Source organism: Pongo abelii, chromosome 11 (genome assembly GCF_028885655.2).
Source record: "Pongo abelii isolate AG06213 chromosome 11, NHGRI_mPonAbe1-v2.0_pri, whole genome shotgun sequence".
Classification (NCBI taxonomy): Eukaryota; Metazoa; Chordata; class Mammalia; order Primates; family Hominidae; genus Pongo; species Pongo abelii.
In genome coordinates this window covers 45245640-45270165 of record NC_071996.2, presented here as the reverse complement: position 1 = coordinate 45270165, position 24526 = coordinate 45245640, and the positions used below count along the sequence as shown (strand labels likewise).

At 38.4% G+C, this 24526-nt stretch overlaps 1 protein-coding gene across 6 annotated transcripts in view; it reads right to left on the bottom strand.

The window, feature by feature from the left end:
• KYNU (kynureninase) overlaps positions 1–24526 on the bottom strand; it is a 190407-nt gene that overhangs the window by 141857 nt on the left and 24024 nt on the right. For 2 of the 6 annotated variants that reach the window (XM_054549344.2, XM_054549343.2), the window contains exon 2: positions 15892–16079. In XM_054549344.2, coding sequence (XP_054405319.1) covers positions 15892–16060 — 169 coding nt within the window. In that variant the 5' untranslated portion in view covers positions 16061–16079. Of the gene's footprint in view, positions 1–15891; positions 16080–19132; positions 19281–23533; positions 23674–24526 lie in introns of those variants that run through there. The other 4 variants (XM_054549342.2, XM_009237687.4, XM_054549345.2 and 1 more) reach the window with 4 other exon arrangements.

Here is a 24526-nt window from a genome sequence, read left to right as displayed (position 1 = left end):
GAAATAGAATGGGGAACCTCACAAGGACGTAGTTTCCTCCCCTCAGAATGGCTAGCCACCGAAAAAGGAAAAATACTTTTGCCTGCAACTAAACAGTGGAAATTACTTAAAACCCTTCACCAAACCTTTCATTTAGGCATTAATAGCACCCATCAGATGGCCAAATCATTATTTACTGGACCACGCCTTTTCAAAACTAACAAGCAGATAGTCAGGGTCTGTGAAGTGTGTCAAAAAAATAATCCCCTGCACTGCAGGCCATACATTTCAATCCCTGTATCTTTTTTTTTTTTTTTTTTTTTTTTTGAGACAGAGTCTCACTCTTTCGCCCAGGCCGGACTGCAGTGGTGCAATCTTGGCTCACTGCAAGCTCCGCCTGCTGTAATCCCTGTATCTTTAACCTCCTTGTTAAGTTTGTCTCTTCCAGAATCGAAGCTATAAAACTACAAATTGTTCTTCAAATGGAGCCCCAGATGCAGTCCATGACTAAAATCTACCGTGGACCCCTGGACCAGCCTGCTAGCCCATGCTCCAAGTTAATAGCAACAAAGGCACCTCTCCTGAGGAAATCTCAACTGAACAGCCCATACTACACCCCAATTCAGCAGGAAGCAATTAGAGCAATCATCGGCCAATCTCCCAACAGCACTTGGGTTTTCCTTTTGAGAAGGGGGACTGAGAGACAGGACTGACTGGATTTCCTAGGCCGACTAAGAATTCCTGAGCCTAGCTAGGAAGGTGACCGCATCTATCTTTAAACATGGGGCTTGCAACTTAGCTCATATCTGACCAATCAGGTAGTAAAGAGAGTTCACTAAAATGCTAACTAGGCAAAAACAGGAGGTAAAGAAATAGCCAATCATCTATCACCTGAGAGCACAGGGATAGGGACAATGATCAGGACATAAACCCAGGCATTTGAACTGGCAATGGCTACCCTCTTTGGGTCCCCTCCCTTTGTATGGGAGCTCTGTTTTCACTCTATTAAATCTTGCAACTGCACACTCTTCTGGTCTGTGTTTGTTACGGCTGGAGCTGAGCTTTTGCTTGCTGTCCACCACTGCTGTTCGCCACCATTGCAGACCCACCACTGACTTCCACCTCTCTGGATCCGGCAGTGTGTTCGCTGTGCTCCTGATCCAGCGAGGCGCCCACTGTCACTCCTGATTGGGCTAAAGGCTTGCCATTGTTCCTGCATGGCTAAGTGCCCAGGTTCATCCTAATGGAGCTTAACACTAGTCATTGGGTTCCACAGTTCTCTTCCATGACCCATGGCTTCTAATAGAGCTATAACATGCACTGCATGGACCAAGATTCCATTCTTTGGAATCTGTGAGGCCAAGAACCCTAGGTCAGAGAACAAGAGGCTTGCCGCTATCTTGGAAGGGGCCTGCCACCATCTTGGGAGCTCAGGGAGCTAGGACCCCCCAGTAACACTTTCACTTAGGCATTGATAGCACCCATCAGATGGCCAAATCATTATTTACTGGACCAGACCTTTTCAAAACTATCAAGCAGATAGTCAGGGCCTGTGACGTGTGCCAAAGAAATATTCCCCTGCACTTCAGGCCTACATTTCAATCCCTGTATCTTTAACCTCCTTGTTAAGTTTGTCTCTTCCAGAATCAAAGCTATAAAACTACAAATCATTCTTCAAATGGAGCCCCAGATGCAGTACATGACTAAGATCTACCGTGGACCCCTGGACCGGCCTGCTAGCCCATGCTCCTATGTTGATGACATCGAAGGCACCCCTCCTGAGGAAATCCCAGCTGCACGACCCCTACTATGCCCCATTTCAGCAGGAAGCAGTTAAGAGCGGTGGTCGGCCAACTTCCCCAACAGCACTTGGGTTTTTCTGTTGAGATGGGGGACTGAGAGACAGGACTAGCTGGATTTTCTAGGCTGACTAAGAATTCCTAAGCCTAGCTGGGGAAGGTCACTGCACCCACCTTTAAACACAGGGCTGGTAACTCAGCTTACACCTGACCAATCATGTAGTAAAAAGGGCTCACTAAAATACAAATTAGGCTAAAAGCAGGAGGTAAAGAAACAGTCAAACCATATATCGCCTGAGAGCACAACAAGGGGACAATGATTGGGATATAAACCCAGGCATTCAAGCAGGGAGTGGCAACCCCATTTGGGTCCCCTCCCATTGTATGGGAGCTCTGTTTTCCCTCTATTAAATCTTGCAACTGCACACTCTTCTGGTCCGTGTTTGTTACGGCTTGAGCTGAGCTTTTGCTCACTGTCCACCACTGCTGTTTGCCGCCGTTACAGACCTGCCACTGACTCCCACCCGGGTCCACCACTGCTGTTTGCCACCATTGCAGACCCACCATTGACTCCCACCCCTCTGGATCTAGCAGAGTGTCTGCTGTGCTCCTGATCCAGCAAGGCGCCCATTTCTGCTCCTGATTGGGCTAAAGGCTTGCCATTGTTCCTGCACAGCTAAGTGCCTGGGTTCATCCTAATCAAGCTGAACACTAGTTGCTGGGTTCCATGGTTCTCTTCTGTGACCCATGGCTTGTAATAGAGCTATAACACTCACCGCATGGCCCAAGATTCCATTCTTGGAATCTGTGAGGCCAAGAACCCAAGGTCAGAGAATAAAAGGCTTGCTGCCATCTTGGGAGCAGCCCGCTCCATCTTGGGAGCTCTAAGAACAAAGATACACCGGTAAGAGCATCAGTATTCCCACTGATTAATTTCAGCATTGCAAAAATTTAAAAATTCTTTCCATATAATTAATGTTTATTTTTGGAATATTACTAGCTAGGTATTTGAGTTTAGAAGGAAAAACTAGTTTGTACCATATTTTGCTTTATAATAATTTTTTGAAGTAAATATTCATTGTTTTTAATACCATTGAATTTAAATTGATTTTTTTTCCCTTGAACTAGGGAATACGACTTCCTACCTTTCATATTTTAGGAGAATCCTAAGACATAGCTAAGAATGAAAGCTCATCAAAGTTGTGGTCTGTGATTTAAGAGAGCATTTGATGCCCAATAGCTACTGTGGAAGCAACGTCCTGGGATTGGCTGCAGCAGTTGCTAGGATCTTGATGACAATTTTTTGGCCTGGAAGTATGAAAAAAAAAAAGAAAAAGAAAAAACATTTCTGTGGAAGTTAACTTTTATGAGAAATGTATGGTTTGTTGGTTTTGAAAAGAATTCAGCTGTGTGCAGTGGCTCATGCCTGTAATTCCAGCCCCTTGGGAGGCCAAGGTGGGCAGATCACTTGAGCCCAGGAGCCGGACACTGAGCCTGGGAAAAAATTTTTAAAAATTAGCCAGACGTGGTGGTACATGTCTGTGCTCCCTGCTTCTCAGGAGGCTGCGGTGGGAGGATTGATTGAGTCCAGGAAGTTGAGGCTGCAGTGAGCTCTGACAGCACTACTGCATTCCAGCCTAGATGACAAAGAGACATCCGGTCTCAAATAAATAAATAAATAAATAAATAAAGATAGAAGAAAAAAGAATTTACATTTAACATACTTTCCTCCATATCTGTATGTAAAGATAATACTCTACTAAAAGGCCAGGTGAGTTTAGGGGTTTTATTAGAATGCTCTCCTGTTTAGAAATCATAGGTTAAAATTTTAACATATTATGACTGTTCACTTGAGAAACTTGAGTGTTGCTTATTTTTTTTTAAACAAGAATTTAAGGAAAAAGAAGAAAAGCACATCCCTAAAGATATACAATGTTTCTGCAGATTGGTGAACCTGAAATTGTTGCTGATTGTATTATAAGTAGTAATAGAAAGCATAAAGATTTCAGCTGCATTTGTTTCATTTGTGCTTTGATTATTTGGATCTCTGGTATTACCAAGAAAAATACAAGCATCTAATATGAATTTGTTGGGTGAGAACTGTCTAATTATAAAACTTTCCCAATCTTAATAATTGTGGTACTAATGTGATTTATTTGTTGTGTTGTTATTGTTGCTGGCAATATTGAATTGAGTTTTAGCAATTTGGAATAGTGCTTAAGTGGGATTTATGATTATGTCCGTAAATCTGTGACCAGGGTCCTCTGAGGAACTAGGTCTACATTTTATTAGCAGACAAATAATCCCCAGAACTGAAAAACGCCATGAAGCAAATGAATGTAACTGGCTTTTAAAGAACACTCCAGCAAACAGCAGCAGAATAAATGTTATTTTAAATGCACATGGAGAGTCATTAAGACAGACCATTGTCCTGGGTCAAAAACAAACCGTAACAAATGTTCTCTAACCACAATAGAATTAAACTACAAATCAATAATAAAAAGAAAACTGAGAAATGTTCAAATACTTGGAAATTAAACAACACACTTCTAAATAAATTATGGGCGAAAGAAGTCTTTAAGACTGATGGTTAGGTGAGGAGCTTTTAGACATGGTAACTAAAGCACAATTCATAAAAGAAAAAATAAATATACTGTGCATCCTCAAAGTTAAAATCTTTTGTTCTGTGATAGACGCTAATAAGAGAATAAAAAGATAGCTACAGATTGTGAGAAAATATTTTCATATCATTTATTCAACAAACAACTTGTACGCTGAAATGCATAAAGAACTCTTAAAACTGAAAACATGACTCACGTCTGTTATCTTAGCACCTGGGAGGTCAAAGTGGGAGGATATCTTAAAGTCAGGAGTTCAAGACCAGTCTGGGCTACAAAGCGAGACCCTGTCTGTTAAAATTAGCAGGAGATTTGCTTGAGCCCAAGAAGGTTAAGGATGCAGTGAGCTATGATTGTACCACTTCACTCCAACCTGGCTAACGAAACAAGACTCTGTCTCTTAAAAAAAAAAAATGCTTCATAAACCCCAAAAAACAAAACTCAACAATTGAAAAACAAAAAATCCAATTAAAAAAAAGTGGTCAAAATATTTGAGCAGACATTTCTCTAGAGTATGGATGGTACATAAGCTTATGAAATGTTTAATGCTTAAGTTCATTAGCCATTAGGAAAATGCATATAAATACCAAAATAAGATACTTATACAAACATATGTGACTAAAAAACAAAACAACAAAAAACCTGGTAATACCAACTGGGGGTGAATATGGGGAACAATAGACATTCCCACACATTACTGGTGGCAATGCAAAATGCAAAATGGTACAGCCACTCTGGAAAAGTTTGCCAGTTTCTTATAAAGTTAAAAATATACCTATAATATGATCCAGCAATCAACTTATAGCATTCTAAAACAGGACTTGACAAACTGCGGTTTGTGTTCCAAATCAAGCCCATGACCTGTTTTTGTATGGCCTGAAAGCTAAGAATGTTTTTACATTTATAAATGGGAGAAGAAAAACTAGGAGAAGACAAAGGAAAAAAAGAAGAGAAAGAATATATGAGGCCTGGCAAGGTGCAGTAGCTCACATCTGTAATCCTAGCACTTTGGAAGGCCAAGGAATAAGGACTGCTTGAGCTTTGTTCAAGATTAGACTAGGCAACACAGTAAGACCTCATCTCTACAAAAAGTTAAAAAATTAGCCTGGTGTGGTGGTGCACGCCTGTAGCCCTGGCTACTCAGGAGGCTAAGATGGAAGAATTGGTTGAGCCAGGGAGATCAAGACTGCAGTGAGCTGTGATTATGCCACTGCACTCCAGCCTGGGTGACAGGGCAAGACCTTTTCTAAAAAAATAAAAATAAAAAAAGAATACATGAGACCTGTCAAGAGTGAAATATTTACTATCTGATCTTAAAAAAAAATTTAGATTAAAAAATTTACATTCACACAAAATCCTGTACATGAATGTTAATAGTAACTATTCATAATCACCAAAATTGGACACAGCTCAAATGGCCTTTAGTGGACAAATGAATAAACTACTGTAGTCCATTCTTGGGGTAGAATACTATTCAGCAATAAAAAGAAACACTTCATTGACATAACTATGCTTAATCTCAAAGGCATTTCCTTAAGTAAAGGAAACCAGTCTCCAAAGACTAAATACAGTATATAATTTCTTCATATGTTATTCTGGAAAAGACAATAGGGATATAAAATAGATTAGTGGTTGTCAGGGATTAGAGGTATAGTGGAGAGATTGGTTACAAAGGGCTAGCATAAAGGAGTCTTTTGGAGGTTATGAAATTGTTCTATATACTGAGAGAAGGTGTGTTTATGTAATTCTATACATGTGTTAAAACTCAGATTGTACAACAAAATATTCCCATTTATGGAATGTGTATTTAAATATTAACAATATCAATAATAAACTCTCCTGATGAACAAGTTATTTCATACTTCTCTCATTAGGAAAGAGAACATTTTACCAATCCTTCTTAATGGGGGATAAGAGCAGATCTTAGGATGAAATTAAAAAATGAAATACTGGGAACATCATGGTCCAGCAGCACTTGTTAAATAGAAGTATGAACAGAAAAAGGTGTGTAGTGACAGGGTGTCACTATGTTGCCCAGGCTGGTGTTGAATTCCTGGACTCAAGCGATCCTCCCGCCTCAGCCTTCCAAAGAGTACTGGGTTACAGGGGTGAGCCATATACTTGGACAAAAAGAAGCCGTTTTAGCTGTCTGGCTTAAATAATTGAACTATGGCATTAGTTTAAAAAAGAAAATATATATTCTTCCATCTCTCTCTCTATATGGAAACATACATATTTTCATTTTAAACCTATTTTCTATTAAATATATTTTCTTAAATACACATTAAGTTGTGGCATTCACATATGTTATACCAGATCCACCGGTTTGGGTCATTGAATAAAAAAGAAGAACTTGGAGTGAATTTTAGGTAAAACTTCAGAAGTTGATACTCACATACTGGCTACAGAAAAACTGGTTAACCCTAAAGAAGGAGTTCCTGAAAGGGGGTACGAGGCAGTTTTCCCAAGTGCTGGCAATGTTATGTTTCTTGATCTAGGATCTTGTTACACAGAGGTGCTCATGTTGTAAAATTTGTAGAGATGTATGATTTCTGCATTTTACTAAACAAAAAAGTATATTCTCTTTACTATTATTCAGAAGGTAGTGAGTGAAGATTTTTTTGTGTTGCTATGTACCTCATAATATTAAATTTCCTAGTGGTGTGCTGAGGAAATATTTATGTCCTTTTTCCAATAGGGATGCCCCATACAAGGCTATGCTCCCAACAAGCTTCTTGGACTTTGAATATAATTCCTATAATTTCAGGAAGAAGATGGAGAAAAATGTATGATCACTACAGTCTACTTGCACACACTCCTTAGATACTCTTGTCTAATTTTGAACTCATTAGTTCTCTCTGAGGTCTAGATTGATGAGTGGTATGGCATCTGAGGGAGAGACACTTCGTATTTCGAGGATTCCAAAAGAGATTTTCCACGCCTTTGTGGACAAAATTCCTTGAGGAAAGAGTTCATATGACAAGACAGAAAAGATCAAACATTGTCCCAGGCAAAGGTGAAAGTGTACTCTCCTTGTAAGAATCTTTCTATTCCCAGTCCTTTGTCCTGTGGCTGAGGTATGCCTGGTATCATATTGCCCAAAAGTATGGAAAAGTTGGTTGGGACCTTGAGATTTCTTCATAAAATCTTAATCTGGCTAATGTTGACCTTAGACATTGGGGCCAATATATCCTTAGAGAGTAGGGAAAGATTGTCTTCAGCAATTTGCATTATCTTAGAATATTGGGTTCCACGAGCTGAAAAAGGTGGGAATAGACAACAGATCCAGCATGCACTCTGCTTGGCTGAAAATCATATTTACCTCTGTTGTCTGTCTGTCTGTCTCTTTTTTTTCCCATACCATCTTCTCAATGCACAATCGTATTCAAGCCCCCACCTTCCTTGAAAAAAGCATTCATTCATTTCCTTTTGTTCCTTGTTATGTTTCCTTTTACAGCAAGGTTTCTTGGAAAAGAAGCCTAAAAATCTCATTTCCAATACTTTACTGCTTCAATGACATCTAGAAATACATAGTTTCCCTGCCTGTCATTCCAGTGAAGGTGTTAAAGTTAAGACAATTTAATATAATGTCTTAACTTTAGATTATAATGAAAGGCTTATACGGCGTCTGTGATAGCTGATAGTGGTAAGCCCTCTGATTTCTTTGAATATGTCTCTTCCCTTGGTTTTAGAACACGATACTTTCCTTGTTCTTCTGTGTCTCTGGCTCTTTATAGAATTCTTTCTTTGTCAATGCTTAGAATTTTATTTCTACTACCTTCTTCTCACTTAGGTAGGATGCCAAGATAATATCATCCATACCCACAGTTTCAACTATTACCTAAATGCTGATGACTGTCAAATTTATACCTTCTAACTAAACTCAACTGCTAGTTGTACCCTACATGCATTTCATTTTTCCTTTACAGAAATAGAATTGTTAGCTTTGCATGTGGCCACCAAAGCAAAAATTGTGTTTTAGACTCAGTCTTCTTTGCAGATAGGCAGGGCCATGACCAAACACTGGCCCAGGGGCTTAGGTCTATACATGTGTTAAAACTCATGAGGCAAACTGAAACCTTTCTCAAGGGAGAGTGCACACGCATTATTTGTCTTTTCTTCTTTGTCACTGCCTGCTTCTCACTGCTTGTAACAGCTGCCACCTTCTTGGACTCGGAGGTCAAGGCCACAGGTGACAGGGCAACAAGAGACAAACAAACAAATAAAAAACTTGTTCCTCTTTCAATGAATAGTTTCCAAAACAAGTTAATTGTATCAGTGAATATCACCACTATTCACCTAAAACAGAAATTATGGCTCATGGTATGCCTCTCCTACTACTAAATCAGGTTTATTTAATGAGTATTTCATGTATTTATTGAATATTTTCCTTTACCTCCACTTCTATTACATTTACTTCTTCAGAATTACTGTTAGGTACCCACACGCACTCATTTACTATTCACCGTATTATACCAATCATCCTAGTACCCTATATTCCCTATTCCATACCTTATTATTTACCATTTACCAATACCCAGCTTTTTACATGACATACTTTGATCATGTAAAACTATTCTTAGGGATCAAAGTAACTACGCTTTCTCTTGTGTGTTTGCAAACGCTGTTCCCTCTTCGTGATTGGACGTCATTCCACTCTAAGGTCTGCCTAGGTGACTCTCACGCATTCACAGACAAAGAAGACAGTTCCTACACTCAGGGAGCAGACAGTCCAATGCAAATGAAATGACAAGGTTACAAATATGTCCACTAAATGCAGAATTTAAGTAACATGAAAAGCTCCCAATATTGGCCAGGCGTGGTGGCTGACGCCTGTAATCCCAACACTTTGGAGTCTGAGATGGGCAGATCACTTGAGCTCAGGAGTCTGAGACGAGCCTGGGCAACATAGTGAAACCCTGTCTCTACCAAAAATACAAAAACTTAGCCAGGTGTAGTGGTATGCATCTGTAGTCCCACCTAATTGGGGGGCTGAGGAGGGAGGATTCTTTGAGTTCACGGGGGTGGAGGTTGCTCTGAGTCAAAATTGCACCACTACACTCCAGCCCGGGTGACAGAGTGAGACCCATCAAAAAAAAAAAAGTCTCAATGTCTACAAAATTAAACCTTTAACTAAGGAATAGTCTTAATTGTTTTCTTATGAAAGTTAGAGATTTATCAGATTATCAAAATTACAGTTATAAATACATGTCCTTTTATAGCTGGATAAAATCTTTTATTTAACAGATCTTTATCTGTTGTTGAATAAAAGATTCTAGTTCATAGAGAAAAGTAAGTTTCCTATATTTCATGCACTGATACCTCATATCTGTCACAGCCTTCTAAGTCTAAAAACAGTTGAGTTTAAGAGGCTCTCTATTATGTTATATGGAAGCCCTGGAGACAAACTTAAGCATGATTATTTTGCTATGCCAATTTTATCTGAGTCCAAACAATTACATAGGGAAAATTATAGAAGATCTTGTTTGGATAACTTTAAATTTTATAAGTACTTACTAAAGTCTACTAAAGGTGGGTGTCAATTTACTGATCTCTCTCCTGGATGTGTGGTAAGATTGAAGGAGAGGATTATTTGACTATGAAAAGAATAGTGAAAGGAACACTGTTTCTTTTTTTTCTCCAAATATAGTTTAATAGTAAAAAAATTCTTTGAGTTAATAATCTTCTATATAGATCAAAATAACGGCAAGTTCAGTAGATTACTGTTTGCCTAGGCTAGAGATAAAAAAGTGGAATGAAGAAATGTGCTAAAATTGGATTATAATTATAGTGTAATCATATGCAATTACTAAAAATTATTAAATTGTATACTTAAAATGGCTGAATTTTATGGTCCATAAATTATACTTCAATTGAGTGATTTTAAAAATGCAAAAGCAGGATTGAGTCAAGATACATGGGCTAGCAGTCACAATATTTGGAACCCATTTCTGGTTCCGCTATTAGCCAGCTATATTGACTGGACATTTTCACTTAAAATCCCTAAGACACATGAGAGAAGGAGTTTATATCCTTAAGAGAGAAAAAAAATAAAACATTACCACTTATATTTATTTTAGTTTAAAATTAAATGTATACATTAAGAACAACTTGAGACAAAAAGAAAGCAATGACCAAGGAGTTTATGAAAACCATCTCCAATGGTTGTCTAAGAACTGCAAATTCAAAGAAGAATGGAATAATTTTTTTATTATCTAATGAGCAAAGATTCTTAAAACTGCTAATCCTGCCTGGCATGGTGGCTTACACCTGTAATCCCAGCATGTTGGTAGGCTGAGGTGGGAGGACTACTTGAGTCTAGGAGTTTGAGACCAGCCTGGCCAACATGGCAAAACCCTGCCTTGACAAAAAATACAAAAATTAGCTGGGCATGGTGGCACACACCTGTAGTCCCAGCTACCCCAGGAGCTAAGGCGGGAGGATTACTTCAGCTTGGGAGGTCAAGGCTGCGGTGAGCTGAGATCACGCCACTGCACTCCAGCCTGGGTGACAGAGCAAGACCCTGTCCCCAAAAAACAGAAACAAAAACAATGCTACTGATGCCCAAAGTCAGTGAGGCAATTGTCTTTACTGTCGGAGGAAATGTAAATTTGCACAAGTTGTTTCTGGGATGGCAGTTTGACACTCTGAAAAAGATTGTCTTTGTCTGGTGTCTGTGCAAAAGCCATATATCTTATGGGGCTATCTAGTATGCTTTCAGAAATTTAGGTATAAGGAAGTTTCAAACAGGAATATTTATGATTTTAAAAATTTCAGAAAGATATCTTTCTACATGCATGCCTTGCATTTCTCTTGCTTTTCTTTTTATTTCTTTCTTATCTCTTCCTTTTTTCCTCCCTTCTTTCTTTTCTTTCCTTCTCTCTCTCTTCCTCCTTTTACTTGTTTATTTTTCAGCTGTGCTTTTTAGGACAATGTTGAACATAAGTACAAAAGCTGATTAAAAATATTTTTGACCCCTTTCTCCAATAACCTCTCAGGCACCATCTAAGAATAGAAAATGAAAGTACTTATTTTAATAAAATTTATATTAGAAACCCAGAGAAAACATAATATATAATAGAAAAACATCAAAAAAGTACAGGCTATGCCTGTAGACTTTCTTCAAGATTAAAAAAAAAAAAATCTCATATTGGGAGTTGTGATCCTTTCATTTGTTCAAAACTTGTTTATTTCTGTTCTGTTTTTCGTTGTTCAGAACTGCTAAAGAAAGTTTATTTTCTTGGTGTTATGCTAGTCTCCAAAAATAATCCGACATGCTTTATCATTTTTAGATGTTCTTGGAAGGCTTTAATAAGATAGGAAACACTGGTTTCCTGATGAATTCACATCTTGTCAAAACAAAAAAGAAGGAAATTTCAACACCTTTGGGGGTCAGAACATAATATTCTAAAATATAGCGCCTTGAAATGCTGAGTACTTTGAACTGAAGGAGATTGAGAGGGCCTCAGAAACAAGGTCTTTCTGATCTTCTCCAATCCCCTGCCCTGTGTCCTGCAGCCAGGTGAGTCAAAGAAACTGAAATCCTCTCCTACAGCAAGCCTTAAAACCTAGAAAGCTCACGCACTGACCTTTTCCCTTCTCCCTGATTGACTTTCATATGACAAGTGCCCTGCCCTATATGCGGAGGGAAGAAATGCTACACAGAGGGAGCAAGAAGAATCCAAAAATACAGGCCTTGCTGAGTCCCCCCACCACTGTCCGTTGATTACGGTTAGATATTTCATTCCAATTCTATTTCACATCTATTCATTTCTTTCATTCGACTTAGCATAAAATCACAAGTTTTCCCTGGGTTTTTCTCTTGCTAACCTGTCTTTGTTATAGAAACATCAGCCATGCCCGTTGTGATGGTTATGAAAAATGTGTTATCTTTTTGTCCCTACATCATATGCTCCTGAGTTGGTACCTCTGTCCAGCATAAACTTGGACCACCACCAGGCTCAGTTTCACCTGTGCTCCATGAGGCTCACTTCCTCACTGTGCTGTCATCTTTGTTCAGATGGCACCTCACCATATTTCCTTGGGTAAGATCACACCCTCATCTTCACAGCCCTCATTATCATTTAGAGTGCTACCTGATGGTAGAGCATAATTAAGTTGTTTCTAAGTTTGGTTATTATCTGTTGTCATACTAGATACACGTTCAAGTATGTGACAACTTCGCTCTTTGGTTCTCTGAACTGTTCTGACAGAAGTGTCTCGAGTAGGGTAAATGACTATTAAATATTTGCTGAATACATGAATCCTTAGACATTAAGATGCAACTGGAGTGAGAATAGCAAGAAGGAGAATTAATTGACCCAACTCTAGGATACCATCTCATCCTAGCGGATCTAGAATAGAAGGCTGGGCCTCACCTTAACAATCTCTGATTCGGTAATTCTGAGTTAGGACACAATAACTTGTATTTTTAATAAGATCTCTAGTGAACCTCATGCTTTTGGTCAAGGGATCACATTTTGACAATCACTGATGTAGAAGAACACTTGGGGTTAATAAAGTTTTACATCATTCAAAATTATTAGAATAATTATTGTTATTTAGAGATAGGGTCTTGCTCTGTCACCCAGGCTGGAGTTCAGTGGTGTGATCATGGCTCACTGCAGCCTTGAACTACTGGGCTCAGGTGATCTTCCCACTTCAGCCTCCAGAGTAACTGGCAGTAAAGGCACATGCCATCACGCCTAATTAATTTTTGTTTTATTTGTAGAGATGGGGTTTTGTCATGTTGCCCAGGCTGGTATCAAACTTCTAGACTCAAGTGATCCTCCAGCCTCAGCCTCCCTAAGTACTGGGATTACAGATGTGAGCCACTGTGTCCAGCAAAACTATATATTTTTTAAACAAGCAAATTATTTAAATTCTTTATTAAACCAATTTCTATCTCTTCTCTTTAAGAATCAGCAATGACTTATCCAAGGTTGTAATCCTTCAGAGTTACTTTCTACTGGATAACTAATCAAAATCAATATTATACCTATAATTAGGATACTAAGTCAACTTTTAAGTATAACAGAAGTGATTATATGTACAATGCTGCTTTTTTCTAGGGGAAAACGTTTTTGTTTTTGATAAATATTTAAAATACTGTGCAAAAATGCACCTAAAATTTATTCTCTTAACAATTTTAGGTGTACAATTCAGTTAAGTACATTCACATTATTGTGCAACCAAACTCCAGAATTTTTCTACCTTGCAAAACTGAAATTTTATACCCATTAAACAGTAACACCCCATTTCTCCCTCTCCAAGCTCCTGACAGCTACCATTCTACTTGGTTTTTATGAATTTGACCATTCTAGATACTTGGTATAATTGGAATTATACAGTATTTTTCTTTTTGCATCTGGATTATTTCACTTGGCATGATGTTCTCATAGTTCATTCATGTGAACCATGTAGCATGGTTCTTTTTAAAACTTCATAAGGTTCCATCATATCTATATACATTTTGCTTGTCTTTTCATGCACTGATGAACATGGGTTAATTCCACCTTTTGGCTATTATGAATAATGCTATGATGAATATGAATGTACTAATATCTTTTGGGGATCTTGCTTTTAATTCTTTTGGCAATATATCCTGAAGTAAGATTGCTGGATCATGTGGTAATTCTATTCTTTGGTTTTTGAGGAAACTACCATACTCTTTCCTACAGTGGCTGCACCATTTTACATTCCCACTAACAGTGCACAAGGGCTCTAATCACTCTATATCCTAGCCAATATTTATATCCTGCATTTTTTAACAGTAGTCTTGGAAAAGGGTGTGAGGTGATATCTCACTGTGGTTTTGATGTGCAATTTCCTGGTGATTAGTGAGGTACAATGCCATTTTGTTGTTGTTGAGACGGAGCCTCGCACTGTCGCCCAAGCTGGAGTGCAGTGGTGCAATCTCCGCTCACTGCAAGCTCTGCCTCCCGGGTTCACGCCATCCTCCTGCCTCAGGCTCCCGAGCAGCTGGGACTACAGGCGCCCGCCACTACGCCCGGCTAATTTTTTGTAATTTATTAGAGATGGGGTTTCACCGTGTTAGCCAGGATGGTCTCAATCTCCTGACCTCGTGACCCGCCCGCCTCGGCCTCCCAAAGTGCTGGGATTTCAGGCGTGAGCCACCGCGCCCCGCCGTACAATGCTATTTTTAAACTGGGTTCTGACTCAGTACAGGAGCCCTGTAGGCCAGAGAGCACATCAGGGCAGGGCCACCATCAACCAGACCTGACTTGTCTCATGCGGGTCCTCGCTATTTCTAAAGGTTTCCACATTGTGTGATGCACATATCACCAAGCCCCTTATCTCCCATTTCCCTAAGAATTCCTTTCCTAAATTTTATTTCCTCACAATTCACTCATTAGCAGTATTTTATCCCTTACAATTCAAATAAAAATGTCCTTTTAATTTTCGATTCTGGAATGACCTAGATTTTTCTTCTGTGGTCTCAGATCACTTACAGCCTCGTTTTATTTGGTCTCTTCTAGCTGTCATTTCCATCAATGTCTCCCTCAACTTATACTACACAATTTTAAGTCAGATACAGGTATTTCTCTTCTTTCATCCTTCCAGAATTCTATAGGTTGCTGGGTACATAGCTGAAGACAAATAGGTGTTTTTAACATTTGTTACATAGTATATATTAGTGTTATACAAACCAGACATCCTAACATTTTATTAGCTGACCTTCATGGCTCCTGAGTACTGTACCCAAAATTGTACCTTATTTAATCTGAATAAAAATGGAATCGGACTATTATAAAGGGTGCGAAACCCAGTTTGGTAGACTAATTCCATTCAACCTGGGAACCTTTTTTATTAATGTAAAATAGAGTAGAGCTAAATATGATGAATCATTTTTTATTGTTATACCTTTGCTACTTATGTTTTATTTTTTTAAATGACTTCCTCAAACCCAGAACAGAGTCAGATTACTACATTATTTTAAAATGTAGTATGTATTTGTTGGGCATTCGTTGTTTCTTTTCTTGGTAAATCTTACAGTCGCCATCTTTACAGCATGCAAAGATGGCTATTCATATAACATCCCTCCTAATATATCCAGGTCACAAAATAATATTTTCTCTAAGACAAACATCATATTATTATAAACTAAGTGCCAGAATATAAAAGCTATTCTAACATTGCATTCTAAAATAATTGCTTTGAATCCCAAGTGCTTAGAGAACAAGTAAATGTATCTGCCTGTAATTTTCAATCAGTCACTCGATTGTTCAGAGAAGTAGTTGACAGTATAAGTACCCTATATGTATTTCATTCAGAGGAGGGGAGAAAACACATAATTTGAGGCTAAGGTAGGCTGACAGGTTGATTGAGAGCACCAGGGATCTTCTGCTTTTCAAATATAATTGCAACGGCTCTATTATGTAATAGAACAATGATTTTCAAAGATTATAATAAACACATGCAGTAGCAAAAATAAATAAATAAATAAAATTTAAAAACCTTCCCAGCATTCTTACCCGGAGGTAGATCCCGTATTTTGGGAATATAAAAGTACTCCCTGAAGTGCCTCAGCTTGTCTTCCTCATCTAGGTGGAGAGCCACCCTCTCATCCGTTGGGTGGCATTTGAGTTCAGCCGCAATGCGCTGCACTGTGTCAGCTGGCAGCTCAAGAGATGAAGGCTCCATTACAAGTTGTTCTCTAAAACTGAAAGAGAATAATAAAACATAATCTAGCCACCATAACTGTCCTGTAGAAAATGAGCCCTTTAGGTAATACACCTTTTGTTTTCACTAAGACTCCCCTTTTCCCAAACTCAGGAATAATATACTTAACCAACCAGCATTAAACCCCATGCATGAGTTTTTCTCACATATGAAAAGAAGAAAATCGGCCAGGTGTGGTGGCTCACGCCTGTAATCCCAGCACTTTGGGAGGCCGAGGTGGGCGGATCACTTGAGGTCAGGAATTTGAGACCAGCCTGGCCAACATGGTGAAACCTCATCACTACTAAAAAACACAAAAATTAGCTGGGCGTGGTGGCAGGCACCTGTAATCCCAGCTACTTGGGAGGCTGAGGCAGGAGAATCGCTTGAACCCAGGAGGTGGAGGTTGCAGTGAGCTGGGATTGTACCACTGCACTCCAGCCTGGGTAACAGAGCAAGACTCTGTCTCAAAAAACAAACCAATAACTTACAGATATTGAAAGGACTAAATTAGATAATAGTGCTCAGGACAGAGTAAGTTCCCAGTAAATGTTAGCTCATTCCATTCTTATTATCTAGAAATATGTACCACACTTGTGGCTTCGAAATGTATATAACGTCATCACCTTTTCCTTTAGGTATCTTATGAGGAGATAATGGTAAGGATGATCTTTGTCAAACTGTCAAAAAGCAGCATCCCACTTAGCTTGTCCTTCTCCATATCCCAACTCCACTGTCCCACCTCCAGTGGTTCTTGGATCATGGTTTTAAAACTATGGACATATTGAACCTGAACAAAATCCTTTTTTGTGAGTGTAAATCATATTCATGGAAAAGGTAACTTTACTTAAAATGTTAGTATTTTGTTCATATGAATACCAAAGAGATTCATCCACCTGGTGCTATTAATAATTATAAATTTCTTCTTTTTCAACACCGTATTTATTATCTTAAAACAAACAGGACTGTGTGATGTTTCTTGAAACCACATTGTATTCTGTTTAATCATCATGCAACATTTCCCACTTTTTGAAAAAGGATAAATGACAATGGAGATTTAATCACATATGTTTTAAACTTCACCCAAGCTTGTTTGTTTATATTTCTCCTCTCCTAAGTTTGGTTTTTTGAAATTGAACAAAATGATATTACAGGAAATAAAATTTCTTTGGGCTAGTTAGATTTACCTATAGTTTTGCTGATTTCATTTAATTTATACATTTATTTACTCTTTCAACAAGTATTTATTTGGTACCTATTATGTGGCTCCCAGTACTGGCAGGACAGCAGTGTATGAGAGAGTGCATAAGTGCCAACCCTTGTACAATTTATTTGTAAATGAAGAACAGAAAAACAATGTAGTTTCAGACTTAAGAGCTATGAGGAAACAGCAGAGTAATGGGACAGAGTCACTGGAGTGTGGAGAGCTACCTTAAAGGGTCGTGTTCATCTTTCTGAGAAAGTGATAGATGAGAATGTCTACATCATGTGAAGACCTGGACCTGGAGGAACCTGGCAACAAGTGCAAAGTTCCTGGGGTGGAAATGGGCTTGGCTTGTTCAACTAAATGCACTAGGGAGGGAAAAAGAGGGAAGGAGGAATGACAAACTGTGATATGCAAAAAGCAAAGGCAGAAGGTAGTCATAAAGAAATTTGGGGCCAGGCGCAGTGGCTCACGCCTGTAATCCCAGCACTTTGGGAGGCCGAGGCAGGCGGATCACGAGGTCAGGAGATCGAGACCATCCTGGCTAACATGGTGAAACCCCGTCTCTACTAAAAATACAAAAAAAAATTAGCCGGGCGAGGTGGCGGGCGCCTGTAGTCCCAGCTACTTGGGAAGCTGAAGCAGGAGAATGGCGTGAACCCTGGGGGGTGGAGCCTGCAGTGAGCTGAGATTGCACCACTGCACTCCAGCCTGGGCGACAGAGAGATTCCATCTCAAAAAAAAAAAAAAAAAAAAAAAGAAATTTTGGAGCCAGAAAGAAAATTGAAATTTTATAAGTTTAATGGGATACCATTGGGGAGTTTTGAGTAGAAAAGTAATGTGATATAATTTTACATTAAATAAAAATCACTTTGCTCTGTAATGAGTTTTAAAAACAATGAGATACCACTTCACATTGGTTAGAATGGCGATCATTAAAAAGTCAGGAAACAACAGGTGCTGGAGAGGATGTGGAGAAACAGGAACACTTTTGCACTGTTGATGGGAGTGTAAACTAGTTCAACCATTGTGGAAGACAGTGTGGCAATTCCTCAAGGATCTAGAAGCAGAAATACCATTTGACCCAGCAATCTCATTACTGAGTATATACCCAAAGGATTATAAATCATGCTACTATAAAGACACATGCACATGTATGTTTATTGCGGCACTATTCACAATAGCAAACACCTGGAACCAACCCAAATGTCCATCAATGATAGACTGGATTAAGAAAATGTGACACATATACACCATGGAATACTATGCAGCCATAAAAAAGGATGAGTTCATGTCCTTTGTAGCGACATGGATGAAGCTGGAAACCATCATTCTGAGCAAACTATTGCAAGGACAGAAAACCAAACACCGCATGTTCTCACTCATAGGTGGGAATTGAACAATGAGAACACTTGGACACAGGGCGGGGAACATCACACATTGGGGCCTGTCATGGAGTAGGGGGATGGGGGAGGAATATCAGTAGGAGAAATACATAATGTAAATGACGAGTTAATGGGTGCAGCAAACCAACACGGCACATATATACATGTATAACAAACCTGCACATTGTGCACATGTACCCTAGAACTTAAAGTATAATTTAAAAAAAAAAAGAGTTGAAAAGGGAGACCGATTAAGGATAACACAGTAGTTCAGGAGAGAAACGGTGGTGAATTAAATTTGGTGATGAGGGCAAAGGTAGAGAGAAGAGTGTGGATTTATGATGTATTTTGGAGAAAAAGTAGATAGGACTGGCGGATAGATTATTTCTAGTGAGGACAGGAAAGGAGCTTTCTTCTAGCTTTGGGATATGGGCAAATATGTGAAATATGATGAAACAAAAATACCTGGGGAAGAAAAATTTTGAGGAGGGAAATTGGAACTCAGTTTAGCAGGCTGGTTGTGGTGGTTCATGCCTGTTACTCCAGCACTGGGAGGCCGAGGCAGGGGATTGCTTGAAGCTAGGAGTCCGGGCAACATAGCAAGACGTCATCTCTCCAAAAAAAAAAAAAAAAAAAATGAAAAAAGAAAAAAGAAAAGCCAGGTGTGCTGGCAGTGGCACACACCCGTGGTCCTAGCTACTGAGGAGGATGGGGTAGGAGACCAGGAGGTTGAAGTTGCAGTGAGCTAATTGTGCCACTGCACTCCATCCTGGGCAACAGAGCATGACTGTTTAAAAAAAATCTATTTAGGATATATTAAGTTTCAAATAAGTATTGAACATGCAGGTAGAAATGTCAAGCTGGTCATTGGATGTTTGAGCATACAACTTAGGGGAATATTGGATCACAAGATATGTTTAATATTTTTCAATTCAGACTGTACTTAATGCCTAGAGCTTCTGGGGGCCCAAACTCACACAGAACTAAAGCTGTAGAATTCAATTCAATCTCTATTCTTCTGCCTCCCTTCACTTTTTACCTTAACTAACACACACAGTGTTTGGCAATAAAGAGTTGCATATCTGAGTGTTACATAATGCCAGGAAAACAGACATTCTTCTTGCACTCTCGATTTTCATTCTTGTACTTTTTGGGCTTCTTCTTTTCTCAATTGTCAATGGTCTACACTGATAAGCCAATTCATTATATTCCTAGACAAAGATACCAAGCTTCACCATTGTTATGTTTTTTACTTTGATATGAGTCGTGACTCCTAACTGCTTCAATCCATGGTTCTGTACAAACGCATAGGATTTCAACATCGATGGATGGTGCTTTCAATATCTGACCATAAGTATTATTTGTCCTCCACATGAAATTTTCTATTTCTGTGATTTTTCTCATGCCATTTCCTTTGTCTAAAACGTTTTGCTCCCCTTCAACTTGTTTGGATTCTAGCCAACCTTCAAAGACCTTATGCTCTAATGCTTTTTTCAAGAGGCCTGTTAGGATGTCTCAGGCAAAAGTAGCCTGTCTTCCTCTGAACACCAATAACAATTAAAAGCACACTTATGTACTTTACTTATGATAATAATACATTCTGCCAGGTACTATATTTATTTGGACATATGTATGGATAGGAAAGATCAAAAACATTTGCTATGCCTAAAAGTTGATTCTAAATGGCTCCCCACCCATAGCTTTCTGATGAAGGAACCTGCATTTTGAAGAGAGATCACTGTGTCTCTACCACTTGGCATTATCAATTGCCTTGTCATAGTTTACTAGACCTCTGTTGGACACTTACCCACTAAAGACAATGTAGTTTCATCAAAGATCTGTGAATTATTTGCTATAAAAGCTCTAACCAAACAGTGATGATGTTTAGCTGAGTATATAAGCAAATTCTTTCAGGAATCTGAGCTGTGGGATGTGCTTATTCATTCAGTTAGATACAGGAGCTAGAATTTAAAATAATCATAGATAGAAGCTATGAAATGCTAGGGTCTAGGAGGAATACTGTCATAGAATGACTCATTTTTCAAAGTAAAACAGAACCACTGATTGTTAAAGCACGAAAAGCATGAAGTGATTCCAGCAGCAAGTAAGAGTCACTTAGTTACACAATGGCAAAGGTTTGAACAGCTATGTCTCCTAAAAAGGTGACAGGACAAGCCCATCTTGCAAGTCACTGAATCCTTCATGCAACATGCTATGTGCAAGGCTCCAGGGGACCAATCTTCTTGGCTATTCCTAAAATTCCATGAGATGTTTTTCTGCCTTACTATCAGATTAGTCTTACTACAAACATATTACTGATGGTAGCTGGACTGAGTTGCTGTTCTACCCTACTGAACTGAACTCTACCTGGGGGCCTGAATCATGTTTAATTTATCTTTATAGACATCTCATTTAGACAGAGTACCCTTGCCGCCGAACTGGCAGTTTGAGAGAATAAACAAAATTGGTTGATGAATTATTTGACATAATGACATATTACCAGGAGGACACCCTCTCTCATTCTGACCATATGAGAAAGACTTAGACAAACATTTCTAATGAAATTCAGAATCAAGAGAGCTTGCCTTATATTTGAGACTTTCTTTGGGAGGTCAGCCCTTTGAGTTGATTGGAGGTGACTTTAAACTGTAAGTGGGGTTACTTAAATAAAGAGATTAGTTTGTTACCAACAGATTCTGAATAAAATTCAACTTTGCTTATTTTAAAAATGATACTCATTAGCGTCATTCTCTCTGTATCATATTTAATGCTTGTAATAATCCTGAGGCATCAGAATCCTTTTCCTCCATATTGAGATGAAAACCTGGCACAGGCAGAGTAGAAAAAACAGTGGACTAAAAGGATAGCAGAGTGCACAGTAGGGTACTTAACCATGCCTGAGATGCTGAGTCCATTGTGCTGGTCTTTGGCAAAGCCCATGAATGGAATGCACAGAGCTCAATTCCTCCTCAAAGCCTTGAACCTCTCACTTTATTTTTCCTTGTATGTTGCTTCGTGATGTGTGTGTGTACGTGTGTGTATTTCTTCAGCTCATTCCCTTTTTCTTTGGCTTCTTTTTTCAGTCCTACACTTAAGCTGCAAAGGACCACAAGCTATGTATGAATTGATTTACCTTTTTAATCCATCCTTCCCAGTCCAGTTTCAGCCAGGCAAAAGTTAAAGTGGCTGGTTCCGCTCCTGGGCCTGTCACATCTGGGGTACCTTGAGATACTTGATGGACATAGTCTTCCAAATGACTGCACCCTGCCCTACTCCACCACTGTGCACAACTTCGCATAGACACAAATATAGTCTTTAGTTCCCAGAATAGCATAGTACACTCACTCTAAGGATGCAATTTATTCACTCATACTAATTGCTGCTTAATTCTGCATTCACCCCAGCAGCTAAGACAATTAGTGTTCACAAGCCATAATGTTATGCCATGTTTAGTTTGCAAATAAAGTGACATGCTCATATTTTGAAAGGAAGAACTTAATTCCAAACTCTTAAAAAACTTCAACTTTTACATATTTTACAAATTTTCAAATGTTACATATTTAGTGTTAATTTGATCAAGAAGGGGGACATACATACCATATGGTCTCAGACAAGTCACCTAACTGCTCTGTATGTCAATGTTATTTAAAGTTAAATTTTACTTTCTTCAAAGGATTATGGTTAAGCTCAAATGATATTAGGTCCTTTATAAAAAGGTAAAAGTTTGTAATATTTTTTAAAATTATCAATACCTTCTGATGGACAGCATCAATGTGCCTTCGATTTAGGTTTGGAAATTGTGCTTTCACAATTTTATTTAGACAGCTACAACTTTAAAGTAAAAAGCTTGTATAATAATTAAAAACTGATTGATTTTAAGGAAATCACAGAATTCAGAATCTCCTAGTCACCCACTGATTTAGGGCTAAATAGTTAAATAAATGACTGTGAGTGTCTGGTAGTTAATCTTTACAAAGTTTCACATTCATGCCTGAAATGAGCAAATTGTACATAGGAGTTCAAAGTTTAGAACCTGACTTAAAAATATGTTGAGAAAGTGTATAGTTTTTCATTAGTAAAGAAAAAAGGAAAAACAATATGCATATTGAGCAAGATTCTTTAAGCATATCATTGAGAAATGGGTAACATTACTCTGCTACAAGTGTATACTTCATATCTAGGATATGAATTACTTGCTGAACACTTCATATCTAGGATATGAATTACATATCTAGGATATGAATTACTTGCTGAAAATCAATACATTTGCTTCAATGTTACCACTAGATAACACCCCACTGGCCTCAAAATAAAAGCAGAAAGGAAAAAAGAAAATCTAGTATATTTTTAAAAAGTGTATCAACTTTCTCTTCTTAGGTTTCATAAAATGAAAGGGGAAGAAACTCTGTTCAAGAGTAGGCATTTTCACTTCTCTAAATAAATATTTAATATGACTACAAGCAGCATAAGATAATTAAAGTTACCAGAAAACAGCTGACTTAAAATCTGTTTAAGAATATCTTTCCCTCATCTGGAGTTTGACCTAATCTTACCGCTTAACTCAAATAAGAACAGGACTAACTTTGGTTTGTCAAATGTAACCATATTCAGTGCACTATGTTCATCAGTTCTTTTCCATTTCATTGGTAAAGATCTCTTCATTTAACCCATTCCTAGAGGTGGGTCCTTTAGGAAGGTCATACCATTTTTATTTACAAAAAGAATATGAAGAAAAAAAAAGAAGAGAGCAGCAGAAAAAAACCTCTAAAACACTGTGACAAGGATTCTAGCTGACAGAAGTTTCATTTGGAAAAAGCATGGAGTAAACATTAGGGTAGAGAGTTTTTATCAGCGCCTCAAGCTTACCAGCTAGGATTCCAATGGAGTGTTTGGCTCCCAGAATCTCTCCAGGAACCTCTCAAGAATTCTTTTGAAATGTACAGGCCAGATCTTAGGGTGAGAAATTCAAAGAACTGTTCAGACTCCACCCAGTGGAGAATTTATAAACGTACTTTACTTCCTCTCCCCTAACCAATCTGTAATCTCCAGCCACTGTCAGAAATTTAAGCAACATGTACTCCTGCCCACTATTTCAAATGCCAGAGCCTCCAGTGAGGGCTTCTTTCCAGAAGCAACTTTGCTCTTTAAACTCAGGTAAACACGCACTTGTCCTTTAACTATATAAATCTCTGACCCCTGAACTGATGAGTTTGTCCTAGAGCTAAATTCCAAATTTTGCCTCACTTCTTCACTTCGAGCTCTGGATTTTTGAGACAGTACCCTGCGTCAAATACACTGAGGATTTTCAGTCTGATGGTCGAATCTATGACATTTAATGGGTAAACTTTTTAGTCAAAAATTTAAAATAGGCTCTCAATTTCAGAATACACTCTATTGCCTAATATGTGAGTTTTAAAAAACTCCTAGGTAATAAATCTGGACAGTTAACAAGACAATGAAGGAAGAAAGATCTGAAGATTCAAGTGGAAACTAGGCTGGCAAACTTCATTAATGCAAATTATTCATTTAAGTCTGTGAACTGTCTTTCATTCTAGTTTGACTACCTCTTTAGGCTTATTCCTGAGCTTGGGTCTTTTGAGGAATATCCTTGTAGTTATAAAAACTAAGAGCAAAGACTTTCGATATTAGGACTAGGGATGAAGACTGTGCCTGAATAATTGAATGACTTATGCACACCTATGCTTTATTTAGTAACCCACAACAAATCAAGTAAAGTGTCATTTAATCATTTTTATCAAGTGTTCATTGTATAACCCTGAGCAATTCACTTAACCCTTGTGGAGGCTCAGTCTCCTATTTGTCAAATGAACTTAAAAATATCTTCCTCCCAAGATTATT